At 36.5% G+C, this 25,372-nt stretch overlaps 1 protein-coding gene across 6 annotated transcripts in view; it reads left to right on the forward strand.

The window, feature by feature from the left end:
* LOC139748723 (uncharacterized) overlaps nucleotides 1-23,780 on the forward strand; it is a 46,674-nt gene extending 22,894 nt beyond the window's left edge. For 3 of the 6 annotated variants that reach the window (XM_071662085.1, XM_071662084.1, XM_071662088.1), the window contains exons 8-10: nucleotides 1,483-1,570; nucleotides 2,162-2,333; nucleotides 11,422-23,780. In XM_071662085.1, the coding sequence (XP_071518186.1) occupies nucleotides 1,483-1,570; nucleotides 2,162-2,333; nucleotides 11,422-11,556 (395 nt within the window). In that variant the 3' untranslated portion in view covers nucleotides 11,557-23,780. Of the gene's footprint in view, nucleotides 1-1,482; nucleotides 1,571-2,161; nucleotides 2,334-2,512; nucleotides 2,656-9,853; nucleotides 9,893-11,421 lie in introns of all 6 variants that reach the window. The other 3 variants (XR_011712809.1, XR_011712810.1, XM_071662087.1) reach the window with 3 other exon arrangements.
* The last annotated feature ends 1,592 nt before the right edge of the window (nucleotides 23,781-25,372 follow it).

Consider the following 25,372-nt stretch of genomic DNA (forward strand, 5'->3'; position numbering starts at 1 on the left):
CATTACACTCTTTCTCTCTTCTGCAATCTTTCCCAGAAGCATGAAAGATTCTGAGGATAATCTGTAGGAAAATCAGGATCGGAATTCATTCAGTCCTCAGTTTTTTCAGTTAGTAAGCTTTACCATTTCTCACTCTGCTAACAACAGCTCACTTGGTCAGGCCAACCCTTGGTCAGTCAATGACTGCCCCCCCCAAGGATAAGTCATTGACCTCTTTTCCAGCTATTCAGAGCTCTCTTGTCTATGATCACTTATTTTTAGGATATTGCTGCTTCCAAACTGGCTTGGTCCATCCCATGGATGAGCAAAGTTGTCACTGCCACGTGGTTTTTACTATTCAGTGTTTCAGTTTCCTCAAAGAAAAATTTGGTAACGTATGCATAAAAATTAATATGAACTTTAAAAAAACACCTGTGGCAGTGCTGGGACGTTGCTCTGGCAAGCGACCTTTGTGCTGATGTCTTCTTAGGCAGGTGGCATGATTCACTGAGCAATACAGTCAGCATTCTATTTCAGTACAACACATAAGAAAGGAAGTAAGATGTTTAAACAGTTTATACTAGAGACATCTCTACTACATCATGAAGAGATGTAATATAATGTCATTTTCTTACTGAAATGGAATCCACCACATGGATAGTTAACAAAAATCATAATGTATTGCTCAAAAGTTAAACAGGAAGTCAGATGAGTGAGGTTGGAGGGGAAAGTATATGCGGTGATGGCAGAGTAAAATATGGATGGGAGGCAGGCAGTGTGGAAGTAACTACCATATCTTGTCTCACCATCCTGCTCGCAGACTTCACCACTGAAGGCCCTCGCAGCTGGCTTCTTTGATTGGATGTTATTCTTTGCATTCAGTATTTGCCCAGTGCATCTTAGTGTATTACTGTCCACATATGTGATAGAATTGATATTAATGAGATGAGGCTGAACCTCCACCAAAAAATGTGCTACACCTACACTCGGCTTACTTCTGACAACTTACTGGAAAATTGATCAAGTGTAACAAAACTGATGGCCTCTAAAGCAGATTTTTGTGTTGATCTCAAGGGATTCAGTTGATTTCTAGGACCATATTACATAAAACCGTCTATACACTCAAATTGGGCTGCAACTCCACATCCACCTATGCCTCCATGTCTGCTTCCTCTGGTGAAATGTTAAATTATTAATGGCTTATTGATATACACTTACCTGGACTATGAATGATACATATGAATTTGGTTACTATAACTTCTTAATTGAAAGTCTAGATAGATATTCTAATTTAGCTAGTTACTAGTTTTTTCATCTGAAGAAGCAGTTCAAATAATAATCATCTTTTTATGAAACTCCAATTGGGTTAAGTTTATGAATTAGGTAATCTTATGACTGAATATGAAAGAGCATAGCTTGGACATCTATTAGACAGTTGTTTTGAGGTGAACTATTTTATAAGGATGAAGGTATTTGATTGCTGTGTTTGTAACCTTTCTGCAGATGGCATAGGTTGTGAACGGAGAAATAACACTACTCATGCCCGTGATGCGCCCAACCGAGCATCATGGCCTGCAGCCTCAACACTTCTGTAAGCTTGTTTATATTATACTTCTGTGATTGATTTTATCAAATGCTTCTCATGTTTCATTAGTAATACCCTTCCAGATGAGAATGATATGGTTACTTGAATCTCAAGATGACAATGTATTTTAGTCCATAAAATGTAATATATTGAATCCATATCTATTAATTGTGACTATATGGCAAAGTATATGATATCAGTTTGTTGATTTTCTAAGCAGTATGGTTTACTTACTCTAATGTGTCTGAGGTTTTGCTTTGAAGTCTCACTCAATAAACAGTGAAATTTGAAAACGAACATGCTCTCAGCACACGAGTTTTTCACCGAGCAAAACCTTCAACGATTTTGCTTTCTTAAATATCCAACCAATCAGGAAATGTTTTAACAGAGATTTATACCCCTCATCATGATTAATATGATAGATGATAATGTTGTTTGTGTTGGGAATAATTTTGTAAAAGGGATTTGAATATTCTGACTTTGTTCATAAATGTTAAAAGTTTATCCTTTAGTACTTTCTTTTCTAATTCCTTTTTGTAAGAAAAGAATGGTTACTTTTGTCTTTAAGCTGATATCTCAAACACATTTGGATCACAGATGGGCTGGACTAGATGGTTTAATGAGCGAGGGTGAAGGTGAGGAAGGAGGCAGCATGTCACCAGTTGGCTTACCACAGTACCGTCGCCATTCCACTGATACAACCCACTTGAATCTCGGTCCTACATCTCCTCTCATGGCCAAGACTAGAAGCTCAGACAATATTACTGTGGTTAGTATAGGCTTGTATTCATATACTTTTAAATGTAGTTATTAATGTAAGTTGGTTAATCTGTCAGTTGATAGAAATATTTGACTAAGAATATCGTGATTGATAATGACATGTTTGATCATAGCTACTGTCAGTTTGTGCAGTATGCCACAATTAGTGTTCGAAGTGCTTACCTCCAGAAACGTAGCATCCAAAGATTCAGAGGTTTTTGGAGAAGGTATTGTGCTGACAAAACTGATGGAGGAAGAGATGGTCTTCTATAATGATAACTGCACCAGAAGTTGCTGATTGCCTTTTAGTTTCATCATTTGTTTATCTTTTGGTAAGAATGTAGACAAAATTTTTTTCTACTCTTGCTGTATTATGTTTGCATGGTTCCTTTTTTCACTGTTCATGCTGATATAACCAATGCACAGTTGATTCTTTTAGCCAATCCTGTTGGAATTGTTCTTGGTAAGATTGCACAGTTGCTGGGTAATTCTGTCTTTTACTTAGGGTGTTACACTCACAAATTCTCATTTGTAAAGCCCACTTGATCGTGTGCATGTGCACATGATTCCTAAGTCCTTGTGTATCAATTGTGATGGTCATGTAATAATCCTGGCAGTCATATTCAGAGTTGTACATTAATGCATTTAGTTAATTTCTTTGTTTTGCAAATATTTTGGGCTCTTTTAACCCAAATACTGTTTTGTGTTACGTCATTGTGACAGTACAGTCTTTTGTTATGTTGTGTTAATTAGGGTTGATTGATTACCCATATACTTAAATTCCACCATCTTAGATCATTAAATGAAGAATCTTAGGTACATGATGAAAAGTTATTTCAGCAATAGCCTAAAGATACTAGATTTTGGATATACTCCAGGACACCCCAGGTGACTCTAGTCACTTGTGTGCTACATGAAACTGACAGGAAAAGATGAGGGTCAGTGTTTAGTGTACAATTATCCTGCAAGTATTGTATATAACTCCAAACTTTTGACGAGGCTATTTTTGCTTATGTACCATGTAAATTGATGATGACAGCTGATAGCTGAGGATTTTAGTTTTCCTTTTTTTTTTGTTCTAATTCCTGACAGGAAAAGATAAGGGTCAATGTTTAGTGTACAATTATCCTGCAAGTATTTCATATAACTCCAAACTTTTGACGAGGCTATATTTGTTTATTATTTTTTTTTTATTTTTATTTTGCTTTGTCGCTGTCTCCCGCGTTTGCGAGGTAGCGCAAGGAAACAGACGAAAGAAATGGCACAACCCACCCCCATACACAATGTACACACACACACGCCCACACACGCAAATATACGTACCTATACATCTCAATGTACGCATATATATACACACACAGACACATACATATATCCCCATGCACACAATTCACACTGCCTGCCCCTATTCATTCCCATCGCCACCTCGCCACACATGGAATAACATCCCCCTCCTCCCTCATGTGTGCGAGGTAGCGCTAGGAAAAGACAACAAAGGCCCCATTTGTTCACACTCAGTCTCTAGCTGTCATGTAATACTGCACTGAAACCACAGCTCCCTTTCCACATCCAGGCCCCACACAACTTTCCATGGCTCACTCCAGACGGTTCACAGGCCCCGACTCAATCCACTGTCAGCACGTCGACCCCGGCACACCACATTGATCCAACTCACCCCATTCCCCGCCCGCCCCCCACCCCCCGCACGCTCAGGCCCCGACCACTCAAAACCCCCCCACTCCATCCCTCCAACCCCCAATTTGTTTATGTACCATGTAAATTGATGATGACAGCTGATAGCTGAGGATTTTAGTTTTCCTTTTTTTTTGTTTTAATCCCTAGGATAAATAAGAACGATTCATGTGAGAAACTGCAGAAGCTGGTGACTGAGTTTGGTAAAGTGTGTGGAAGAAGAAAGTTAAGAGTAAATGTGAATAAGAGCAAGGTTATTAGGTACAGTAGGGGTGAGGGTCAAGTCAATTGGGAGGTGAGTTTGAATGGAGAAAAACTGGAGGAAGTGAAGTGTTTTAGATATCTGGGAGTGGATCTGTCAGCGGATGGAACCATGGAAGCGGAAGTGGATCATAGGGTGGGGGAGGGGGCGAAAATTTTGGGAGCCTTGAAAAATGTGTGGAAGTCGAGAACATTATCTCGGAAAGCAAAAGTGGGTATGTTTGAAGGAATAGTGGTTCCAACAATGTTGTATGGTTGCGAGGCGTGGGCTGTGGATAGAGATGTGCGCAGGAGGATGGATGTGCTGGAAATGAGATGTTTGAGGACAATGTGTGGTGTGAGGTGGTTTGAGCGAGTGAGTAACGTAAGGGTAAGAGAGATGTGTGGAAATAAAAAGAGCGTGGTTGAGAGAGCAGAAGAGGGTGTTTTGAAATGGTTTGGGCACATGGAGAGAATGAGTGAGGAAAGATTGACCAAGAGGATATATGTGTCGGAGGTGGAGGGAACGAGGAGAAGAGGGAGACCAAATTGGAGGTGGAAAGATGGAGTGAAAAAGATTTTGTGTGATCGGGGCCTGAACATGCAGGAGGGTGAAAGGAGGGCAAGGAATAGAGTGAATTGGAGCGATGTGGTATACAGGGGTTGACGTGCTGTCAGTGGATTGAATCAAGGCATGTGAAGCGTCTGGGGTAAACCATGGAAAGCTGTGTAGGTATGTATATTTGCGTGTGTGGACGTATGTACATGTGTATGGGGGGGGGGGTTGGGCCATTTCTTTCGTCTGTTTCCTTGCGCTACCTCGCAGACGCGGGAGACAGCGACAAAGTATAAAAAAAAAAAAAAAAAAAAAAAAAAAAATTGTTCATATTCATTAAGTGCATTGTTTTCTGGTGGCTTTTCAACAGGAGTCAGTCATATTGACTATTTTTTTTAGTTTTATAATGCAACTGGATTAATTTCTAAGATTTTCTTGGTACTGGTTTTATCGCATGGGATTTGTCTTCAACAGGATTTTTATGGAGTCATTGATCTGATTTCAGGATGGCCTCTTTGTAATTTCAGCATAGGCCCATCATTAGCTCTTGCCATTGTGCAAAGCTAAGGATAAGGGAAATTTCATGATGAATCATGAAAAATGTTTTCTAACAGATTTTCAGCTTTATTAGAATGTTTGAGTCTTTACTTGTCCCCATTCTAATGTAAGGCAGTTGTTTCTAGGGTTCTTAATGAAGGAGGATCACCTGGTTGATCTTGTTGCAGATATCTTCTGTTCGAAGAGGACTGCAGTTGACAGTTTTCAAATTAGATAATGCTTTGGTGACCACATGCCACAGTTATGTAACTGATCTGGGTAAAGGTTTTGATTTTTATATACCTCTGGATTTATGTGAGATGTCTGTTATGCACCGTTAGTTTTAGTAGCTCAAGGAACAGCTCATTTTCATTGCAGTTATTCTTAAAATTTTTCTGCATCTTTCTTTGTTTAAGCTCACTCGTACCTGTTTTTACATGGTATCTTTTGGAACATGATTAAGGCAAAATATTTGCTACCACTGGAGATGGGAAGAAAGCAAACTTCCCATGCATTCCCCCTCATGTTACAGAAGGCAACTTGAAAGGGCAGGAGATGGGGGCTGGAAACCCTCCCCATCCTGTATTTCAGATTTTAAAAGTTGAAATTGAAAAATTTCACTGAGGAGACATATAATGTTACTTATATATGTGGATGGATGCCAGTAGAAAGACACTGTTATTCCTGCATATGAACGTATATTTTTACATACCAGACTTTAGTTTTTACCACTTATTTTGGTATATATATTATTTACGTAAAAATTGGTGTCATGTATTTTCCAAACTAACCCACTACCTTAATGCAACTCTTTTTTTTCTTTTTTTTTTCTTTTTTTTTTGTAGACATGATCTATGCCTCAGGTTCTGCTCATGAGAACTGGCCGCTTGCTATGCATGCAGTACTTAGTAGCTACTGCAAGATGTGATTGCTGTACTGTGTGGCTGTTAGCACACCAGGGTTAGGTTGTTGTGATGTCTTTTTACTTTTAAATGCAGTTAGGCTTTGGAAATCTCTTCATCATGTTTTTTGTAGCAACTATGACCTACTTAGTTTTAAAAGGCAGGTTTTATACAACTTCAGATACTCAATTGACTAAAATTGTTCTGCCCCATTTCTCTTTTCTCTTTTTTATATCTGTTTCCCTTCTTCAGGTTTTGTTTAAAACCAAATATCAGTTTGTAATTTTTTCCATGACTGAAGTCACTTAAAAGTGTTAAGTTATTCAGAGAATAGGTTTCAATTTCTTTTACTACACTTACCTGTTAAGAATTGCCTTTTTCCAGCTTCTTGCTGAATGTAAATTATTACTCCCTTAAGAGCTGAATTTTGTTCTGGTTAATCCATAAATCATTGTCAACCAGAAAGATGATACATATTTTATTTTCCTGACCTGGAAATGCTATACTTGTGTCAAGAAGAGAGATGCAAGGTTGCATCCAAAGAGCAAGAGCTAGGATTCACCTCTCCATGGACTCACCTGCCATCTCATAATTATCAGGTGTCCAAGTACCGTACCATGCAGAAAGTTGGCTTCGTGTAAATGTACTTATCTCTACAGTGACGAATGTCATGTGAAGGATACATGTACTTGCCACCAACCTACCCTGGTTTATATGCTCATGAACTTAGTGCTTTTGTGATCATTATTTTTCTTTCTATATTTGGTCTTTGTTAGGTGTGAAGTAGGACAAGAGTGTAGGGATAAACCCTGATAACATTCTAATGCTTTTGATGATCATGATTGGTTTGTCCTTGTAAGACTTCTCAGGAAAGGTAGGTATTTTATTCAGGCATTTGGGCTTTTCATGTCAACTGCATTGTTTCCATCAAGCCACATGCTAGGTTTTATGATGGAGTCCTTTCACACTTTTTCATTTTTTCACTTAGTGATAAGTTCATGGTGGAAGTAAATGCAATATTTTCATAGAGGCTTTACCTGATGTGCTTTGCAGCAATTTTTTTTTCATTGAGTGGATGTTCCTTTTTTCCTCCCCTTTTAATGGTACCATCATTTGCTTTTGAATTTTAGACTTGTGCAGTCATTTTAGATGGTATACTGGCTTAATTTTTGGTGTTCACTCTAAAACTTGCAGTATTTTATTTTTTTTATTATACTTTGTCGCTGTCTCCTGCATTAGCAAGGTAGCGCAAGGAAACAGACGAAAGAATGGCCCAACCCACCCACATACACATGTATATACATACACGTCCACACATGCACATATACATACCTATACATCTCAACATATACATATATATACACACACAGACATATACATATATACACATGTACATAATTCATACTTATTCATTCCCATTGCCACCCCTCCACACATGAAATGACAACCCCCTCCCCCCACATGTGTGCAAGGTAGCGCTAGGAAAAGACAACAAAGGCCCCATTCGTTCACTCTCAGTCTCTAGCTGTCATGTATAATGGAGTATCATATATAATACTTAGTGAAGTTGTTAGGTCTGTACTCTATTCTGGCTTCCATGGATCTTCTTGTAGTGAAATTTGTTGTTAGTTTGGATCTATATGTTTTGTACCTCATTAGGCAAGGACATCCCTTCCCTTTCAAATATGTATCTGAGGACAGTAATATTATTTTTTTCTCAGAAAAATAATTACAAAATCTTCTAGATAGTTTGTAAAGTATCATTCACTTCATCACATTGCAAATATGGATGTGTGTGTTTATATAGGCTGTGATTTTAAGCTTTTCCTCCATCCCTCGGTAAATTGTAAAATTTCCAAAAGTTAGGGTATTGGAAGAAAAAATGTCATGTCCGGCAAGAGCTCTAGAGTGTCCTGAATAGACAGAATGATTAATTGATTGAATTAGATTGTTAAGCATTATTTCATCATTTTTTGTTAAATGGGGTTGATTTGTCATCACTTTAGAGTGAGTTTGATGTATTGGCCAAATCAGGTACCTTTCAATATTCTATTAGTGCTCCATTCACCATTTGAAGTACCACATATATTTGTCTATGTGTTTACCTTTTGTATAGGTCGACCCAAGATTTTTAGGGTAATGGAACAATTAGGGTACTAAAGCACCATATTTTATGGCATATTAAGCTCATTTCAGAAAACCTAACTAAAAAACACTCTGCACCCTATAAACTCTGGTTCACTGAGCCTGAAACACCAAGTGCCAAAGGCAAATTATTTACCATTTACTATTGTTGCTCTTTACACTGAAGTGTGGTTAGTTTTAGCAAATATATTGTACATTTCCGTTCAAGTATTTATTTAAGTCAGTTAGGATAGAATATTATTGTAATACAACATTTTTTGAATTGAAAATCATTTGAAAAGCAATTACGATAACATCTTTTGGACAACAAAAGAAAGCAAAAGTCAATTATTTTCATCATGATTTTATCCCACTGTCCATTGTAATACTTACGTCATTTCAGCAAAAATATTACATTTCTGTGATTGTTTTTTATCAAGAACAGTATGAATAGAACATCGTTATAATATAACAACCTGACTCACATCATCATGAGTGACCTATGTGTAATGACTTTCATATTGTGTCTTGTTATAGTGTAGATGTGCTTGACCCATATTCTCTTCAGCAAGGATTCAGGAAGAAACAAGTTCATACCAAAGTTCAAGCTCTGAGTAATTGAATATGCAGAACATACTAACAACTGTGCAGCATTAAGGGAATCTAAAGTATCCGAAAAAAAAAAGTCAGAGACCGAAGGAATCTCTCTGCATAATGTGTAATGAGTGGAATGTGTAATGAGTGGCCACTGCTGGAATTTGAAGTGGCAAAGTATGTCATTGAAATCTGACAGAATGGATATTGTGTTTCCCAAGGATCAGTTTGAATCTTTGCCTTGAAACTAGCAAGGAAATTTGGCATCACAGATTTTATGGTGAGCCATAGTTGCTGCACAAGCTTTATGAAAAAAAAATAATTTTCTATCGAGATGGAGAACAAAAATATCACGGCATCTTTCACAGGAACTTGATGACAAGGTTACTGAATTTCATAGGTTCATAATCCACCTCCTAGCCCTTCCCATCATGCACGGATTTCAGCCTTACGGAAGTATTACCCACGTATAGGTCAACCCCTAAATTTTTTGCCTTAAGGTTTGGTTTAAAAAATGAACTATACACAAGTATATAATGAGAATATACAGTAATTTGTAGTTTTTCCTTGCACCTGATTATCAAAGCGTTTTGTAAAATGCTCTCATATATCCAAGTATTTAAGCTGATTTTTATTTTTGCCTGTTACTTTAATCCTTATTTTCTCCCAAAAGGATTTTCATACTTAACCACTTAGTGGTATAAAGAAATTACTTGATTTTTTCTGCTGGTTATGTAATAGTAAAGAAAAGTTTTTCTTTCGTTTTCAGTACTTACATGATTTCCTTTGATGATCTGTATAGACAGGCAGCTGTTGTATACACAATAGATCCAAACTTCTTTTAATTCAACTATAATATTCTTGTATTAATCCCTTTTTTTGCAGCATCTTCGGAACTGACAAATAGGCGATATCTTGTATGAGGTTAGTGTCTTCCCTTTTTTATAAGAAAGATGAGTTTTTCAACTGGCAGAGCTCTGTACACCTCCTTCTTTTCATTTGACTTTCATTCTGTTATGGGACATTAGCTATACAGCATGAATGTGAAAGCAAGGTGAAAGCCTTTTCTGGGAGGAAAAGAAAATTTTCTCTTTGATAGGGCATTCATGCTAACAAGATGTGGAATTTTTTGCTTTGCTTCCACACCTATTTTTTTAGGTCTTATGGCATCTCTGGATCACATAGAGGATTGTGTTTGTCTCAGTGCTCAGTTTAGTCTTGCTGCTTGATAATGTGCAAGTTTTATTGGGTTTTTGATAGTCCATTGAAAAAGCATAAATCATTTATGTGCAGAATTACTCAGAAACTGTGCTCTTTTACCATCATAAGCTCTCAGTTTAGATAAGCTAGTTTATAGTTGCATCAACATTTTAAGCAAGAATGCTCCGTCAAAGATCAGAAAATTTCTGATTTTTCAAGGTAGAATTTCTCCTTTGCAGTCTCTCAGGTAATGTGATGTAATGTTGATCATGTTAACTTTATTTTTTCCATTAAGATTAATTGAATTCTATCCTCACTGATATTTTGCTAGAGAGTAGAATGCCTAATCATTTTTGTAGAAAAATAGATATTAAAAGAATGAATACGCTACTACTTAGCTTTTTTTTTTCTCACTTATGGTGCAGCATCATTTTACATGTTCCTGCTGAACATAACTTAATATTCAGTATACTCTTTCTGTCATCAAATAGAGGTTTGCTCATGAAGGATATTGCAGCATATGTCTGTTTATTTGTATATAGGACAGTATTCATCAGTGGCAAATGTTGTCATTTTATGCTTTAATTCTTTCCTATTTTTTGTTATTATTTATATTTCATATACTTTAGTACGTTGAAATAGTGAGTGATGGGTTAAGGATGTTGAATTGACAGTGAAAGAGAAATAAATAAGAGGTGTATGGCAACATATGTAGGGAAGGAATGCAAGTTACGGGTTGATGTACAAGAGAAACCAGCGAGAGGCCAAGATGAAGTTGCACGAACTGAAAATGGGAGAGGGAGTAAGACAGTATCAGCAAACTTCAGAGAGAATGTGAAAATGTTTTGGAAGTGATGGGATGAGAACAGTAAGAGGACAAATGGGAGCATCATTGAGGGGACCAGACTGGGAAGTCCTAATAGGCAAAGAAGAGGTAAAGAGGACATTAAGAGCATATTTGAAGGGCTGTTAAATGTGGTAGCTGTTGAAGGAGTTAGGAGAAAGCATGGAATGGTTTGTGAGGCTTTACCATAGATAGGTACTCCAGTTTCAGTGCATTATACATGACAACTGGAGAGTGGATGAAATCCAGTGAGGCCGTTCTTCATCTGTTCCTGGCTCTCGCTACCTCGCTAATACTGAAAACAGTGAACAAGTATGTAGAATTTACTTTGAAATTCATTGTATTTGTGAAAAGTTAGTAAGAATATACTTAACTACAATTTTATTTAATATATGTAATATTTTTTCAGGGGAGTGATATGAGCAGTTCTAAGACTGGCTTAGACAGTAATTTGCAGCACCTTCTGCTGTTTAATTCCATCTTGCCAGCATCTTCACCCCCCACTCCTACATCGCAGTATTCTCTCTTCAGCCCCACAAGCTAGTTTTTTCTTATGATTTTTAAATTGAATTACCATATTGGGTTTCTGAGCCATCAGTAACCTTTTGTCCAAATTTGCTGCCTCTTCAGTGTTTTGAAAGGCAACAGGATTACAGTACGGTAACTTACACTTAAGATTATATAATGTACATAGAAGTTCATGGTGGGAGTTCATTGTTATGGTTTGATGTTAAGCATTAATTTTTATGTGTGAATAAAATTAGTGTTAGAAATCTGATTAGTGAAGATTGTAGATTGTCAGGAAGATAATCAGAGATATAGATAGAATAGATAGATCATGAAGATCAGATTTTGATATAGTTGTTTTCATTTGATTATTTTTAATTGCATAATAATTAGATGAGCATGAATATGAAAATCAGTGTCCTGGACAATCAGGACAGAATTTCAAAGATTGATGTTATACATGGTTGATACATGGTTTGATCAAAGCTAGAATTCTTATACATGAGTTATAAGATGTACCTTTTTTGGATATGAGAAGTTTATCAACACATGATTGAGGCTAATTTGTTAGATCCCTTCCCTCCCCAGAAAAAAATCAGTAAATTCCTAGCAATTAATCATAAGTGCAACAATTTTGTTTGAAGATGGATGGTGCAGAGCATCACCTAAGTGGTAGGGTAGGACACCAACAATTTGTTACTCTGTAAGTCAGTTTTGTTGTGTAATAGTCCGCCCACAACACACTTTTTAGAAATGGTTGTTGAATAATGTTCCAGGTTGGTGGCTGGTCCAAGTATTTAACCTGGCATATTAAGAACAAATTTACTTTCCATTTTGCCCCTTAGAGTTTCAGCAACATGTTACCAGCCAGCCCTAGAAAAATTTAGGCCTGTTCCTCTTTATGAGAGATGTGATCAGGATAAGAAATTATGTCTTATATATATATATATATATATATATATATATATATATATATATATATATATATATATATATATATATATATATCCCCTTCTGTTTCCCCCTTTTAGAAAGTTAAAATACAAGGAGGGGAGGGTTTCTAGCCACCCTGCTCCCATCCCATTTAGTCGCCTTCTACGACACGTGAGGAATGCGTGGGAAGTATTCTTTCTCCCCTGTCCCCAGGGATATATATATATATATATATATATATATATATATATATATATATATATATATATATATATATTGCTACCTCGCTGTCGCGGGAAATGGCGAATAGTATGAAAAAAAAAAGAAAAAAAAAAAAAAATATATATATATATATATATATATATATATATATATATAAGCCTTAATGCATTTGGTTCTTGTGCAATGCTGCATATCAAACAAGAAATGGAAATGGTACTGGTGGGTACAAGTGTAATGCACTATTTAGTGTAAGTATTATATTTGTACATACATTGATATATATTATATATATTGTGCATATCTGGGCATGTGTGTGTGTGTGTGTGTGTGTGTGTGTGTGTGTGTGTGTGTATGTGTGTGTGTGTATGTTTGTGTGTGTGTGTGTGTGTGTATGAATTATGTCCATGTGTATCTGTGTATATGTCTGTGTATTTATATATTTGTATATGTATATGTTGTATAGGTATGTATATGTGCGTGTGTGGACATGTATGTATATACATATGTATGTGGATGGGTTGGGCCATTCTTTCATCTGTTTCCTTGTGCTACCTCGCTAATGCGGGAGACATTAACAAAGTATAGAAAATAAATAAATCTTTATTTATTTATTATATTTTGTCACTTTTTCCCACGTTAGCAAGGAAGCGCAAGGAAACAGACACAAGAATGGCCTAACCCTCCCACATACACATGTATATACATACATGTCCACAGACCTACATATACATACCTATACATCTCAACATATACATATATATATACACACACAGACATATACATATATACACATGTACGTAATTCATACTGTCTGCCCTTATTCATTCCTGTCGCCACCCTGCCACACATGAAATAAAAAAAACCCTCCCCCCGTATGTGCGCAAGGTAGCGCTAGGAAAAGACAACAAAGGCCACAGTTGTTCGCACTCAGTCTCTAGCTGTCATGTATATATATTATTTTTTTCTTATACTTGATCGCAATTTCCCGCTTTGGTGAGGTAGCACAGGGAACAGATGAAGAAAGGCTCCACTCATGTCCGTTCTCTATCTATCGTGTGTAATGTACTGAAACCACAGCTCCCTATCCACAACCAGGTCACACACCCCATTCTGTGGTTTACCCCAAGAGCTTCATATACACTGGTTCAGTCTATTGGCAGCACATTGACCCCTGAATACTCCACCTATACTTGTATTCTATTCATGCCATTAATCCTTTCAGAATTCTGAACATCCCTTTCATTAGTAAGTCTCCTTTTTTCCTTGGCACCCATTTCTTTACCACCAATCCCCATTCCTATGGCAGCTGTTGTTGTTCCATATCTTTCATTGAAGGTATCTTTGTTAAACTTCTCTTTCCATATGGTTAATTGACTTACAAATATAGCCTCTGCACATATTTGCAATTTGCTACATAGGAGATGCCATCATACTGCTTATGTATGTTCTTATACCTGTCTTTCCATTTCATCACCTGTATCACATGCAACTCACTTCACCTAGATTGAGGTGCAGTCAATCTCTAACATGTATGGTCTTTATTTGTCCTAAGTACTCCATTTTTTTCTTTTTTATCATTTTAAGTCTCAAGATACTGCCCCTCACCCAAAACATCCTCAGACCTTTTGCTTTTCACACTCGATGCTAACACTTCCTTTCCCTGGAGTATCCATCTTTGCCATCTGCTTTTGATTTATGCTCAGATACTTTATATTTTATATTCTATTTCCTTTTATGGAAAAAGTAGCTCTAATTTTTTCTTGCAATACATTTTGACTTTTAGTTGCCTGCTATCCTATCATTTACCTCCTGTTTGTCACTCATTAGCATGGTTTTCTAATCAGAACAAGCACAGACACAGTGAAGAATATATTTTCTTTAAGAAATTGCTGTTAGGTTGTGTCGTATGTATCTGCTTGCATTTATTATGTTATTTCATTTTCCTGAACACATTGAGAATCTTCCTTATAACAATTTCTGACTTTCTGATAATCACACTCCTGTTACTGTATCATCCACATGTAGTGTTGCAAAAGCCTTTCTGTTGTCTGCAACTCCTGTCCTTTGTACATGAGGATTGAATGCTTACAGCCCAAACATGTACAGTATGCCTGTACAAGCAATTTTATTGTGAATAGTTATCCTCACTATTTCTTAATCATTTGCTTCTTAACTGAGGTCGAGTTGTCATTTGAGTCATACCTCCTTTCTCCTTTGCATACAAAAGGCTTACACAGCACATGATGTACATCATTATCCAAGATCATATGAAATACCCCTAGACTTTGAGTTCTCTCTCACCAAATCCGTCCATCTCTTTTGGAGTCTACCTCCTCCCATTATTACCTTAAGCCAAAAGATAATCAGAGATGTTATTCACTTGCCTCTTATATACTGTGTATTTCCTATGACCATACTGTAACAAGTTCTCATCCATATATTTTTAACTGATTTTTTAACCCTACATATCTTTTTCATTTCTCCACTCTTTTTACTATTTATTATTATAATCTCATCTGTACTTTGCAGTTTATGCTTCTCAGTTGCTCATAATTTTGGCCTGTCTATTTTGAGAAAAATTAAGCTTTCATATCTACACAAAAATATTTGAATCAAGTACTCCATAATAAAGGATTTTTATGCAATCTACATTTCACCATGTGCTACATTCTTCTATAAGCACCTCACATGCTTTTCTACCCTTTACTTTTAGTATCTGCCTTCCCATTGCCAAATATCATGAAAATCCTCTTAACCATGTTCTAAATCTTCACCGCCCTGGTCATTACAAGCCATTATCTCTATTTATCCATCATTCAGTGCTTTGAACATGGCAACATGGTGCATCCTTTATTCTCCAATTTAGAATGAAAACAAGAATATTTGTCTTACTTCTGTATAGAATTTTGCTGTTGTAAGATTTCTTCCCACATCAGTCACTGTTAAGACATTCCATAGTCCCACTTGAAAACGTTCCTTTTTACATCGGGAGAGCAAGTGCATACAGCCTTACACAGCTTTAAAAGATTTGCAGATTCACCTGTAACTATGATCACGAAAACAGTAATTTTTTACACCATTTATGATAGTGTAACGGAATTCTTGCTTCATGATTGTACAGAATCACATTTTTTTTTGTACACTACAAAATAAGGACACCGCAGAGAAGTGAAAAAAATACTGTGTCGTACATCTGTTCATTTTCAGTTCTATACAAGTTTGAAAATGTACTGCAACTCTCAAGTACATGTTTTCATCCTCCCTTTCATTGCCCTCACCACTGCAAAAGTACCTTGTTATTGTTAGCAGTGAATGCAGATATTAATCCATTCTTAAATCCTGTTTTTATTTCCAATTTAGAAAACTGTCAAAATGATCAGTATGCACTCTTGGCTCAATAAAGACAATAATCACATGGCTCGGCAGGGTTGGTTGGGCATTATCAGCTGTATTGTACAGGTCAGCTCACATTGCAAAACTGTGTACCCCAGACTAGGATTATCCTTTTCACTTGGGAAGTTGCCATCCCACAAAGAGAACAAAAGTTTTAAAGGATGTAATATCAAAATGCTTTACTGTAGGAAGTCAAGACACAACTGTAAAAAATGCTTGTTATTTTATTCTGTTTAAGATATATATATGGATTCGAGTTGTCCTAAAAGGGCTCGACTCTCTGGCAGTTTGTATGCAGTTACTTCTACACAGAACAAATGATATTCAGCATATATTTAGCATCTGTTTCAACAGATTTGTTGAAGAGGTCATTAATATATTCAGATGATCATACTGGTATTTGATTAAAGAGAAAACAGCTGTTCTTATGAAAATTCTCTTTTATGTTAAGTACCTTGGAAGAACAATCAGAATTCCTCAAAGTTAGTCAGTGCAGAGAGCTATTAATTCTATAAATCAGTGCTGTGCTGGTGGAGGAAGAGTGAATGGGCAAAGATTTGCCAAGACTGAGCTTAGTATGGGCTCCTATCAATTACAGCCCTTTCTCGGGGCTACCTTAGCTGACACAGGTTGGCCCATGTGTAACAGTAGGGTGATGGGATTTTAGGTGGGTGTGTGCGTGTGTGTGTGTTGTGTAGAATATAATGAATTATTACATCCTATGTAAATTCAGTTCCTGGAGGAAGAAATTGAAATACTTCAGACACAAGCATGATTGCTGGGTGAAAATTGAATATGATTAAGGGGTGGTTTCCCCAATAAGAAACCAGTTAGCTTTGCTATTGTTTCAAACTCGCAGTCCATCTGTTTCATGTTGTTTCAGAGATTTTACTAGTTACTCCTCTTCTAAACATGTTTTAGTTTTCTCTAAGCTCCAGTTTCTGGAGACGAGTTATTTTAGGAGTGTATTGCACCTGCTTGTGCTACCTGTCTATACGATGTTAATTTCTATATCCATATGAAAGTCTTGTGTGTGTCATAACTAAACAAAATGGTTTCATTTTGTACAAATTTGTGTTCTTAAAATGCCAAGTGAGAATATAAGTAATTTCAATAACTCAGGTACATTTTTTTCATAATAGTCTGCCTTATTCATTAAGTATTATTCAAATGATACTCTTGGTAAGGCATTTCTGGCTCCACCTCCCTGTGGTTACACCCTGAGGGAAAAGTCATCTTTGGCTATGTTGTATCATCAGAGTACAGGCCCATTGGAAAACTTTTAAGTCCAGAGGAATCCATCCTTTCCTAGCTACTGAGTTTAGCATATCCTTGAAGCTGCAGGGGATTCTGGAGAAAGGCTTTGTGGGATTATATACTAGTAATGATAAGACTGCCAAGTTTGAATGGAGAAAAACTGGAGGAAGTGAAGTGTTTTAGATGTCTGGGAGTGGATTTGGCAGTAGATGGAACCATGGAAGTGGAATTGAGTCACAGGGTGGGGAAGGGGGCGAAGGTTCAGGGAGTGTTGAAGAATGTGTGAAAGGTGAGAACATTGTCTTGGAAAGCAAATATGGGTATGTTTGAAGGAATAGTGGTTCCAACAATGTTGTATGGTTGCAAGGCATGGGCTATAGATAGGGCTGTGGGGAGGAGGGTGGATGTGTTGGAAATGAGATGTTTGAGGACAATGTGTGGTGTGAGGTGGTTTGATTGTGTAAGTAATGAAAGAGTAAGAGGGATGTGTGGTAATAAAAAGAGTGTGGTTGAGAGAGCAGAAGAGGGTGTATTGAAATGGTTTGGTCACGGAGAGAATGAGTGAGGAAAGTGACAAAGAGGATGTATGTGAATGAGGAGAAGTGGGAGACCAAATTGGAGGTGGAAGGATGGAGTGAAAAAGATTTTGAGCGATCAGGGCCTGAACATGCAGGAGGATGAAAGGCGTACAAGGAATGGAGTTAATTGGAACGATGTGATATATCTGGGTCGATGTGCTGTCAGTGGATTGAACCAGGGCATGTGAAGCGTCTAGGGTAAATCATGGAAAGTTTTGTGAGGCCTGGATGTGGAAAGGAAGTGGTGGTTTCGGTGCATTATACATGACAGCTAGAGACTGAGTGTGAGCAAATGTGCCTTTGTTGTCTTTTCCTAGCACTACCTCACGTGCGTGCTGGGGGAGGGGGGTGTCATTTCATGTGTGGTAGGGTGGCGATGGGAATGAATAAAGGCAGCAAGTATGAATTATGTTCTTAGCGCTACCTCGCTAACGCGGGAAATGGCAAATAGTATGAAAGAAAGATGTATATGTTGAAATGTATAGGTATGTATATGTGCGTGTATGGGCGTGTATGTATATACATGTGGATGTGGGTGGGTTAGGCCATTCTTTCATCAGTTTCCTTGCGTTACCTTGCTAACACGGGAGACAGCGACAAAGTATAATAAAAAGATGAATACTACTGATAATAATGATAATGATAATAATTCTCTTGGTATCATTAGGACACAGATTTTATTTTCTTTTGATATGAAATGTGTATTTTTATGTAATTACAGATTGCCTATCATATCAGTGACTGAAACCTCTTGGGCTTTTGCATGTAATGCGAGTTTTGTTTACATCACCATTTTGGGGGTTATGTTATTTAGAAGAGTACAACTGTTTTGATGTATCAACTCCCTGTTTTGGGTGGCAGGGTAGGAGCTCAGTCCGAGGGGACCTCAATACGGGCAAAATTGATAACTATAAAAGGTACATTCCTACATGCTTGTGATCTGCCTTATGTAAATGGAAACAGAGTTTGAAATAATGGATATTATTTTTATGTTGTTTTAAATTCATAGATGATAAAGCAAATGTTTTAACAATCCACTTCATTTATCTCAGAATTTATATCTACTTTTACAAACCCTTTTTTGATGGTGGTGACTTACTCCACTCCCAACACCAGTGGACAGATTTTGAAACTAACCAGCTTTGTCAAAATAAAGAGAAGAAAAGGCAGCAAGAATCCATTAATGTGGAAATCATTTCACCAATTTGCACTTCAAAACCTCTGTAGTTTTTATTTGTTTTGTCATCCAGTAGTCTTGTAGTTTTTCGCTAGAGTATTTCTTTACTCTGCGAGCACAAGGTCCTGTATATATATTTGTAGTGGTTAAAGTGTGGCATTGATTTGAATAAAGATTACAAAGTGAATGTATAAAATGGGTTATATAGACAAAAATTAAAATATATTGTAATGTGTTGAAGCTGCTCTGTTCACTTAAGTACATTGAAGCCTAACTAAAGAATAGATTTTTGGCCAAGTTGGACAATGAAGAATATTTTACAAGAAAGGCCTGTTATGGGGTTTCTTTGTAGAAAAAAATTCATTTTATTTATAAATTACCAATTATCATGGTAGCTACGTATTTAAAGAACTCATTTGCTTTGCTTTTAGTTTTGCTTTTACGGTCCTGCTACTGTCTATCAGGAAGATGTACATCAATTCATCCATATTCTTAACATGTTTACATTAAGAATTTATTATAGTCATTAAGTCTTGATATTTTGACAGGATGTTCATTGTCAAGTATATCAGACTTCACTTGTGGACCGCTGGTTTCCTCTCTCTTATTTGAGATCAATGAGAAATGACAGCTTGATTTTTTCTCTTGATATTTATGGTAATCCAACGTCGTGCAAATGAATCCCATCAATAAATGTGCATCAACCCGATTTATAAAATACAAACAAACTTATCTCGGCTCTGACCTTTGAAATAACCCTCTTTATGGCAATGTGAACAATGAGTCCTGTAACATTAAGATATACATGCAAGTGCCATATGGTGATATAGTGGAAGGTTGTGTCTTTGCTGTACATTGTTTATATGCTTGGAATCAGAAATGCTGTTTAGGAAAGGGACTGAAGAATAACTGTTGGTAAATATAGTGTATAATTGTTTAATCATTCAAAAAAATTAGGTAGCAGACTACTGTTATATTTTATGGAGTAGCAGCCCTCAGTTTATGATACCACTTCAAATGTTGCTATTTTATTATTGTTTGATGAGGGGAAGTAAAAGAATTTACTTTGACAGGGTTATGTTTGAACAGGAGGTCAGTCAAATCGTAAAGTTAATTACAATCAGCGAGTGGCTCTGTCATGGTTCATTGTTGAAGGGAAACAGGTCTTTTGGAGGGAAAAAGTAAAAGTACCTGATCTAGTGATGCAGGTTTTATTCATGTCTTTACATGTTGAAGTTGGTTTATGTGATTATCACCAATGGTTGTAGGTAGCTTCTGTTGTGATCATATTCTATGTAGATGATTTATGGTTGTGGAAAGGATGAAGGAAAGATTGTATTTTTGTGAACAGTGATGTTCTGCATCACACCTGCAACTTTTGCTGACTTTCCTTAGGCTGTGACTAAAAACTCTGCCCTCATTAGTTCGTTAACTGTTATATGTTGATAAATGTAGAGCTCAGTTTACTTCTCTGAAGTTTTGTGAGATTGGTATATCTTTTCATCTAAGATTTGCATTTTCTATCATGCAATGTGACCAAAGTAAATTTGCGTAGATTCTTAAGAGAAAGCAAGCCTTGATCATAGTAAGAACTGACTAGGCCAAGATTAGGACTTAAAATGCAGTTGTGAAACTATAGTCAAAGGTCATTTACTATGTCCATCAAATTAATTGTAAATTCTTAAATTGGAGCTTGTGTTAAATCACAATATACTAGTAAATAATGTGTGGCTAATTGTGGAAGTCTTTAAGAAATTATTTTGATTTTGTGCCAGTCTTGTATACATAGATATTTTTTATGATTTTTATCAAGATGAAATTCCTGTACTTTGCAACTATTTATACTATTATATGTTGCATGTGTAGTATATATATCACAGTTTAAATGTCTTTACATAGGTGTCTGCCTGGAAATGTTGCACATTTCCCGAAGATTATTTTTTATGTTTGTAAATGATAGACTATTTTGCACAAATAGATTAGTTTTTATAGGAGACTAACCAAATATTGTAATATAGATGAGTTGATTTAGGCTCTTAGTATAAAACTTTCCGTAAGATTAGTAATGGAAAAGTATTATAAATTCTAAAGGAAAAGTATTATACATTTTTAAGAGAAATTGAGGAGAAAGTAATAATAGATTCTTTTAGATATTGTATAAAAGTTACTGACAAAAAGAAAAGGTTAATGAATTAAGTCATTGAATTTTATCATGATTTTATTCATTAATTGCATAGTATGTTGGATATCATTACAGACTTGTTAGCAGAAGACTGAGAGAAAAGTATTATAAATTCTAAAGGAAAAGTATTATACATTTTTAAGAGAAATTGAGGAGAAAGTAATGATAGATTCTTTTAAATATTGTATAAAAGTTAGTGACAAAAAGAAAAGGTTAATGAATAAAGTCATTGAATTTTATCATGATTTTATTCATTAATTGCATAGTATGTTCAATATCATTACAGACTTGTTAGCAGAAGACTGAGAGAAATCTAAAAATGCTTTATAGTAGATGTGTTGCACAATTTCTTTCACTTCATTTTCACTGTTATAAGTAGAACATGACTTCATAAGAATTGTTTTCAGATATTTTTTTTGTTCTTACAGAAATTCACTCAGTCATATGTCTTTCGGTTGAGAATTTTCCATTCATTGAGTTGATGCAGTGCACTGGTCCATAATGCACTGCTGTCTATGGTATTTTCCTTCATTACTCGTGTATGATATTAACTCTATTGCTTCTTCAAAGACCAGTGTGATTATGGGGCTGAGCTTTCTTCTTCAAAATTTTTTTGCCATGCCTTACATCAGGTTTGCTTTTATTAGTATCTGTTTTCAAGGCAGGAGATACGTAGTGTATCAAGTTATAATACTTAAACTTTTGCAGATGTACCCAGTCAAGTGCTTGGTAATCTGCTTTTGATGTCAGTTATGGGGTCGTTAGATCTTCAATGAAATGGTACTGTATTGGCAAGTTGAGGATTACAGTATAATTTCATGTCAAAATGTGAGCCTATATTGTACATTTTATTTGTACCGAGTTTAAATTTTCCGTGAAGCAATGCATACAATACATGCCACTTAGACATTAGCCTCTCACATTTTTGAAATTCTGTAGCATGAGTTATCTGATTGCAAAGTTTGAATCCACAGTGTCCTAACCTATCGCTGTACTGAAATGAGGCACAGGCAAAACCTGTTCGGCTCAGTTTATAGATAGATATTACAGTTTCTGGAATCGTAGGGTCTGATTAGGATTGGTTTGCAAAAGAAATTACAGACAGATTATTGTGTTTACAGTTCTTTGTTATGTTCAAAACTGTACTTACTTTGTCTTAGATCAATGTTTGCCATTTCTTTGAGAGCTAAAAAAAAAGAAAAAAAAAATATGAAATGAATGATGTCACTGAGAAATCAAATACTGCGCAGATCTTTATGTTTCATTGACTACATATAACATCATATGGACAGCATCACATTCAGTACAGTAAGTGTATTTCAGGCATTCTGGAAGTGGGAAAAGGATACGTTTGATCCTGCGCAAGCACTACAGTTGATTATCGATGATTTCAAGGGATAATGAAATTTCATCAAAATATTGTTAGAGTGGCTGTGTTTGAATGGTTAACTGTAAGATAATGTGAGTTTATGAGGAAATTATATCACCACTTAATTTGAGGTTAGCTTTCCTTACTAAGTACTCTCCACTGTTTCTCTAATATGGCATATATTATACAGGGGCAATGTAGTTATGAATGTACACAGTATATTGCTAGAAGGCATCTAATTGTACAAGTAAACAGGGACATCATGGCATTCAAGGAGGACTCTTTTAGAATTAGTTGCTTTAGAATTGAGGTTGTTAGCGGTACTATGCCGTGGTTAAGTTACTGTATGATCAAGGTCCAGCACAACTAATCTCAGGGTTTTTCAGGACATTGTTAAAGCCCTGTGCTGGTAAACATCTTGTTCCGGGTTTTCAGTATATTGTGACAGCCCCTCGCGAGTAGCCATCTCCCCTCTTCACTCAGGATTTGTTAATGTTATCTCAGTTTTGTATTAGTAATCGCCTTTATTAGAGCATGTTTCCGTATTATTAAGGCTCTTTACTAGTTAACACCTTTCTGTGGCTTGGTTACTGCATTACTGGAGCCCAGTACCACTTAAAATGTTCCTCCGTTGTCAAGGCTTTGTAAACATCATGTTCAGGTGTGGTCATTGAAATTTTAGGCTCCAATAGTAGTCAAAGCCTGACCCCTGGCTTGGTTACTGTATTATCAGGATGTATTATTGTATTATCAGGACTTATTACTGTATTATCCGGACCCCAATTCTAGTTAGCAGCATCATCTCTTGTCAAGACCCTGTATAAATAAAGATCTTGCTCAGGAATGGTTATGGAACTGTTCAGGCGATGAATTTTAAGGATCATCTTCAGTGGTTTGCACACTCGCCCATTCTTAAGGTATCTGCTTTTTTTTAACACGTGGCAGCACCATTGGTGTTTGCACAGGAATTGTCTTCTTCCATTTGAATTCCCAGCAACACTGTTGCTAACCGGCTCCACATGTGCTACATAAAACTACATGGCAATACCTTATAAAGTGCCAAACTCCAAAAGTGTCTGGCTGGCCAGATATTATGTACTTTACACACGAAAATGGGAGTCTTTGTAAAAACTAATAAATGGAATGTTCATGACTGTGTTTGATTTTAAAGTTGTATTCTTTTGCATCATCCAGTGTAATGTGTGTCTTTATTTCACAAGGAAGTTATTCTTAAATAAATCTTTCATGTCATCTGTATCTGAGGCATGTTAGGCCTTATATACTGTAGTGGTGTTGTGATGAATTACCTGTATTTCTTCTTAAAGGTAAACTGGGGCTTAAATGGAACTTATATACCCGACTTTAACTCGCTTATTAGGAGCTGAATGTATCAGAAGTTGAATGTATCATGTGAAAGACATGAGTCAAAGGAAAAATACACGGAGGTTCATGTGTATCATATTACAAAGTTTTTTTTTTGAAGGGGGTGGGGCGATGAAAGCGGAAATTCTAAAGTGAAAAATAAAACAATATTAAAGGTAAACGGAATGAAGAAGCATCTACCTTTATAAACCTCTTTATTGTAAGGCATCAAAGGTCAATTAATCAAACGAGAGAAGGAAAGAAATATATATATTCCATTTTGATTTTAAAAAAAAATTCGAGCCACTTCGAATGTTATGGCAGGAGTGACCCTCACCTCAGTTACTATCGGGTCCTTGTAAGGTAAACATTTAAAAAAAAATTTCTCTTAACAATTGTACTTTTATTTTTGTGATTGATATGTGAGGTCCTTTCCTTTATGACTGACATGTGAAGTGCCTTCTGGAAACATGAAATTTGTGTTTTATGAGTGACGTAATATCGGCCAAATGTCAACAAGATGTTTTGGAAACCTGGTTTTGGAAAAACTTTAGCTCACAATATGTGATTTGAGTCGTAACTGCTTCCAAGAGGTAATTAAGTGTCATCTAAAAGTTGTTTGAGCCTCGTGAAGGATTTGACCTTATGGAAACTAAGAAGATGGACTGCTAAAACGTGAGGTAAGTTGTGAAACCACCACTTCAGTGCGAAACGTTGTTCCTCAACTTCAGTGATGTTTTTTTGATTAGAAAATATATATGACAAGTTAATCAGTGAACGGCATTGTAGTAATAGCTTTGTTAGATGAAGAACATGTGTCCCCCAAACTTTCTTTGAGCTAGCTTAGGATGGGTCGTGTTAAAGAGAGGCTAGGTTAGGTTAGGTTAGGTTGGATTTGTTCCAGATCCTTCGAAAAATGGCGTCACATGTGTCATGTTAAGAGGGGCTAGGCCAGGCTAGGTTAAATTACCTAGGCTAGGTTAGGTATGTTCCAGATCCTTCGAAAAATGGCGTCATTGCGTTACATGTGTGTCATGTTCAGAGGGGCTAGGTTAGGTTAGGTTAGGCCAGGCTAGGTTAAGTTAGCTTTGTTCCAGAACCTTTCGAAAAAATGGCGTCACATCCATGTCATGTTAAGAGGCCTAGGTTAGGTTAGGCTAGGCCAGGTAGGTTAGCTAGACTAGGCAAGGTTAGTCTAGGCCAGGCCAGGTTAGGTTAGGCTAGGCTAGGCTAGGTTAGTCTAGGCCAGGCCAGGTTAGGTTAGGGTAGGGTAGGCTAGGTTAGGTTAGTCTAGGCCAGGCCGGGTTAGGTTAGGCTAGGCTAGGTTAGTCTAGGCCAGGCCAGGTTAGGTTAGGCTAGGTTAGGTTAGTCTAGGCCAGG

This window comes from Panulirus ornatus, chromosome 5, assembly GCF_036320965.1.
Source record: "Panulirus ornatus isolate Po-2019 chromosome 5, ASM3632096v1, whole genome shotgun sequence".
NCBI lineage: Eukaryota > Metazoa > Arthropoda > Malacostraca > Decapoda > Palinuridae > Panulirus > Panulirus ornatus.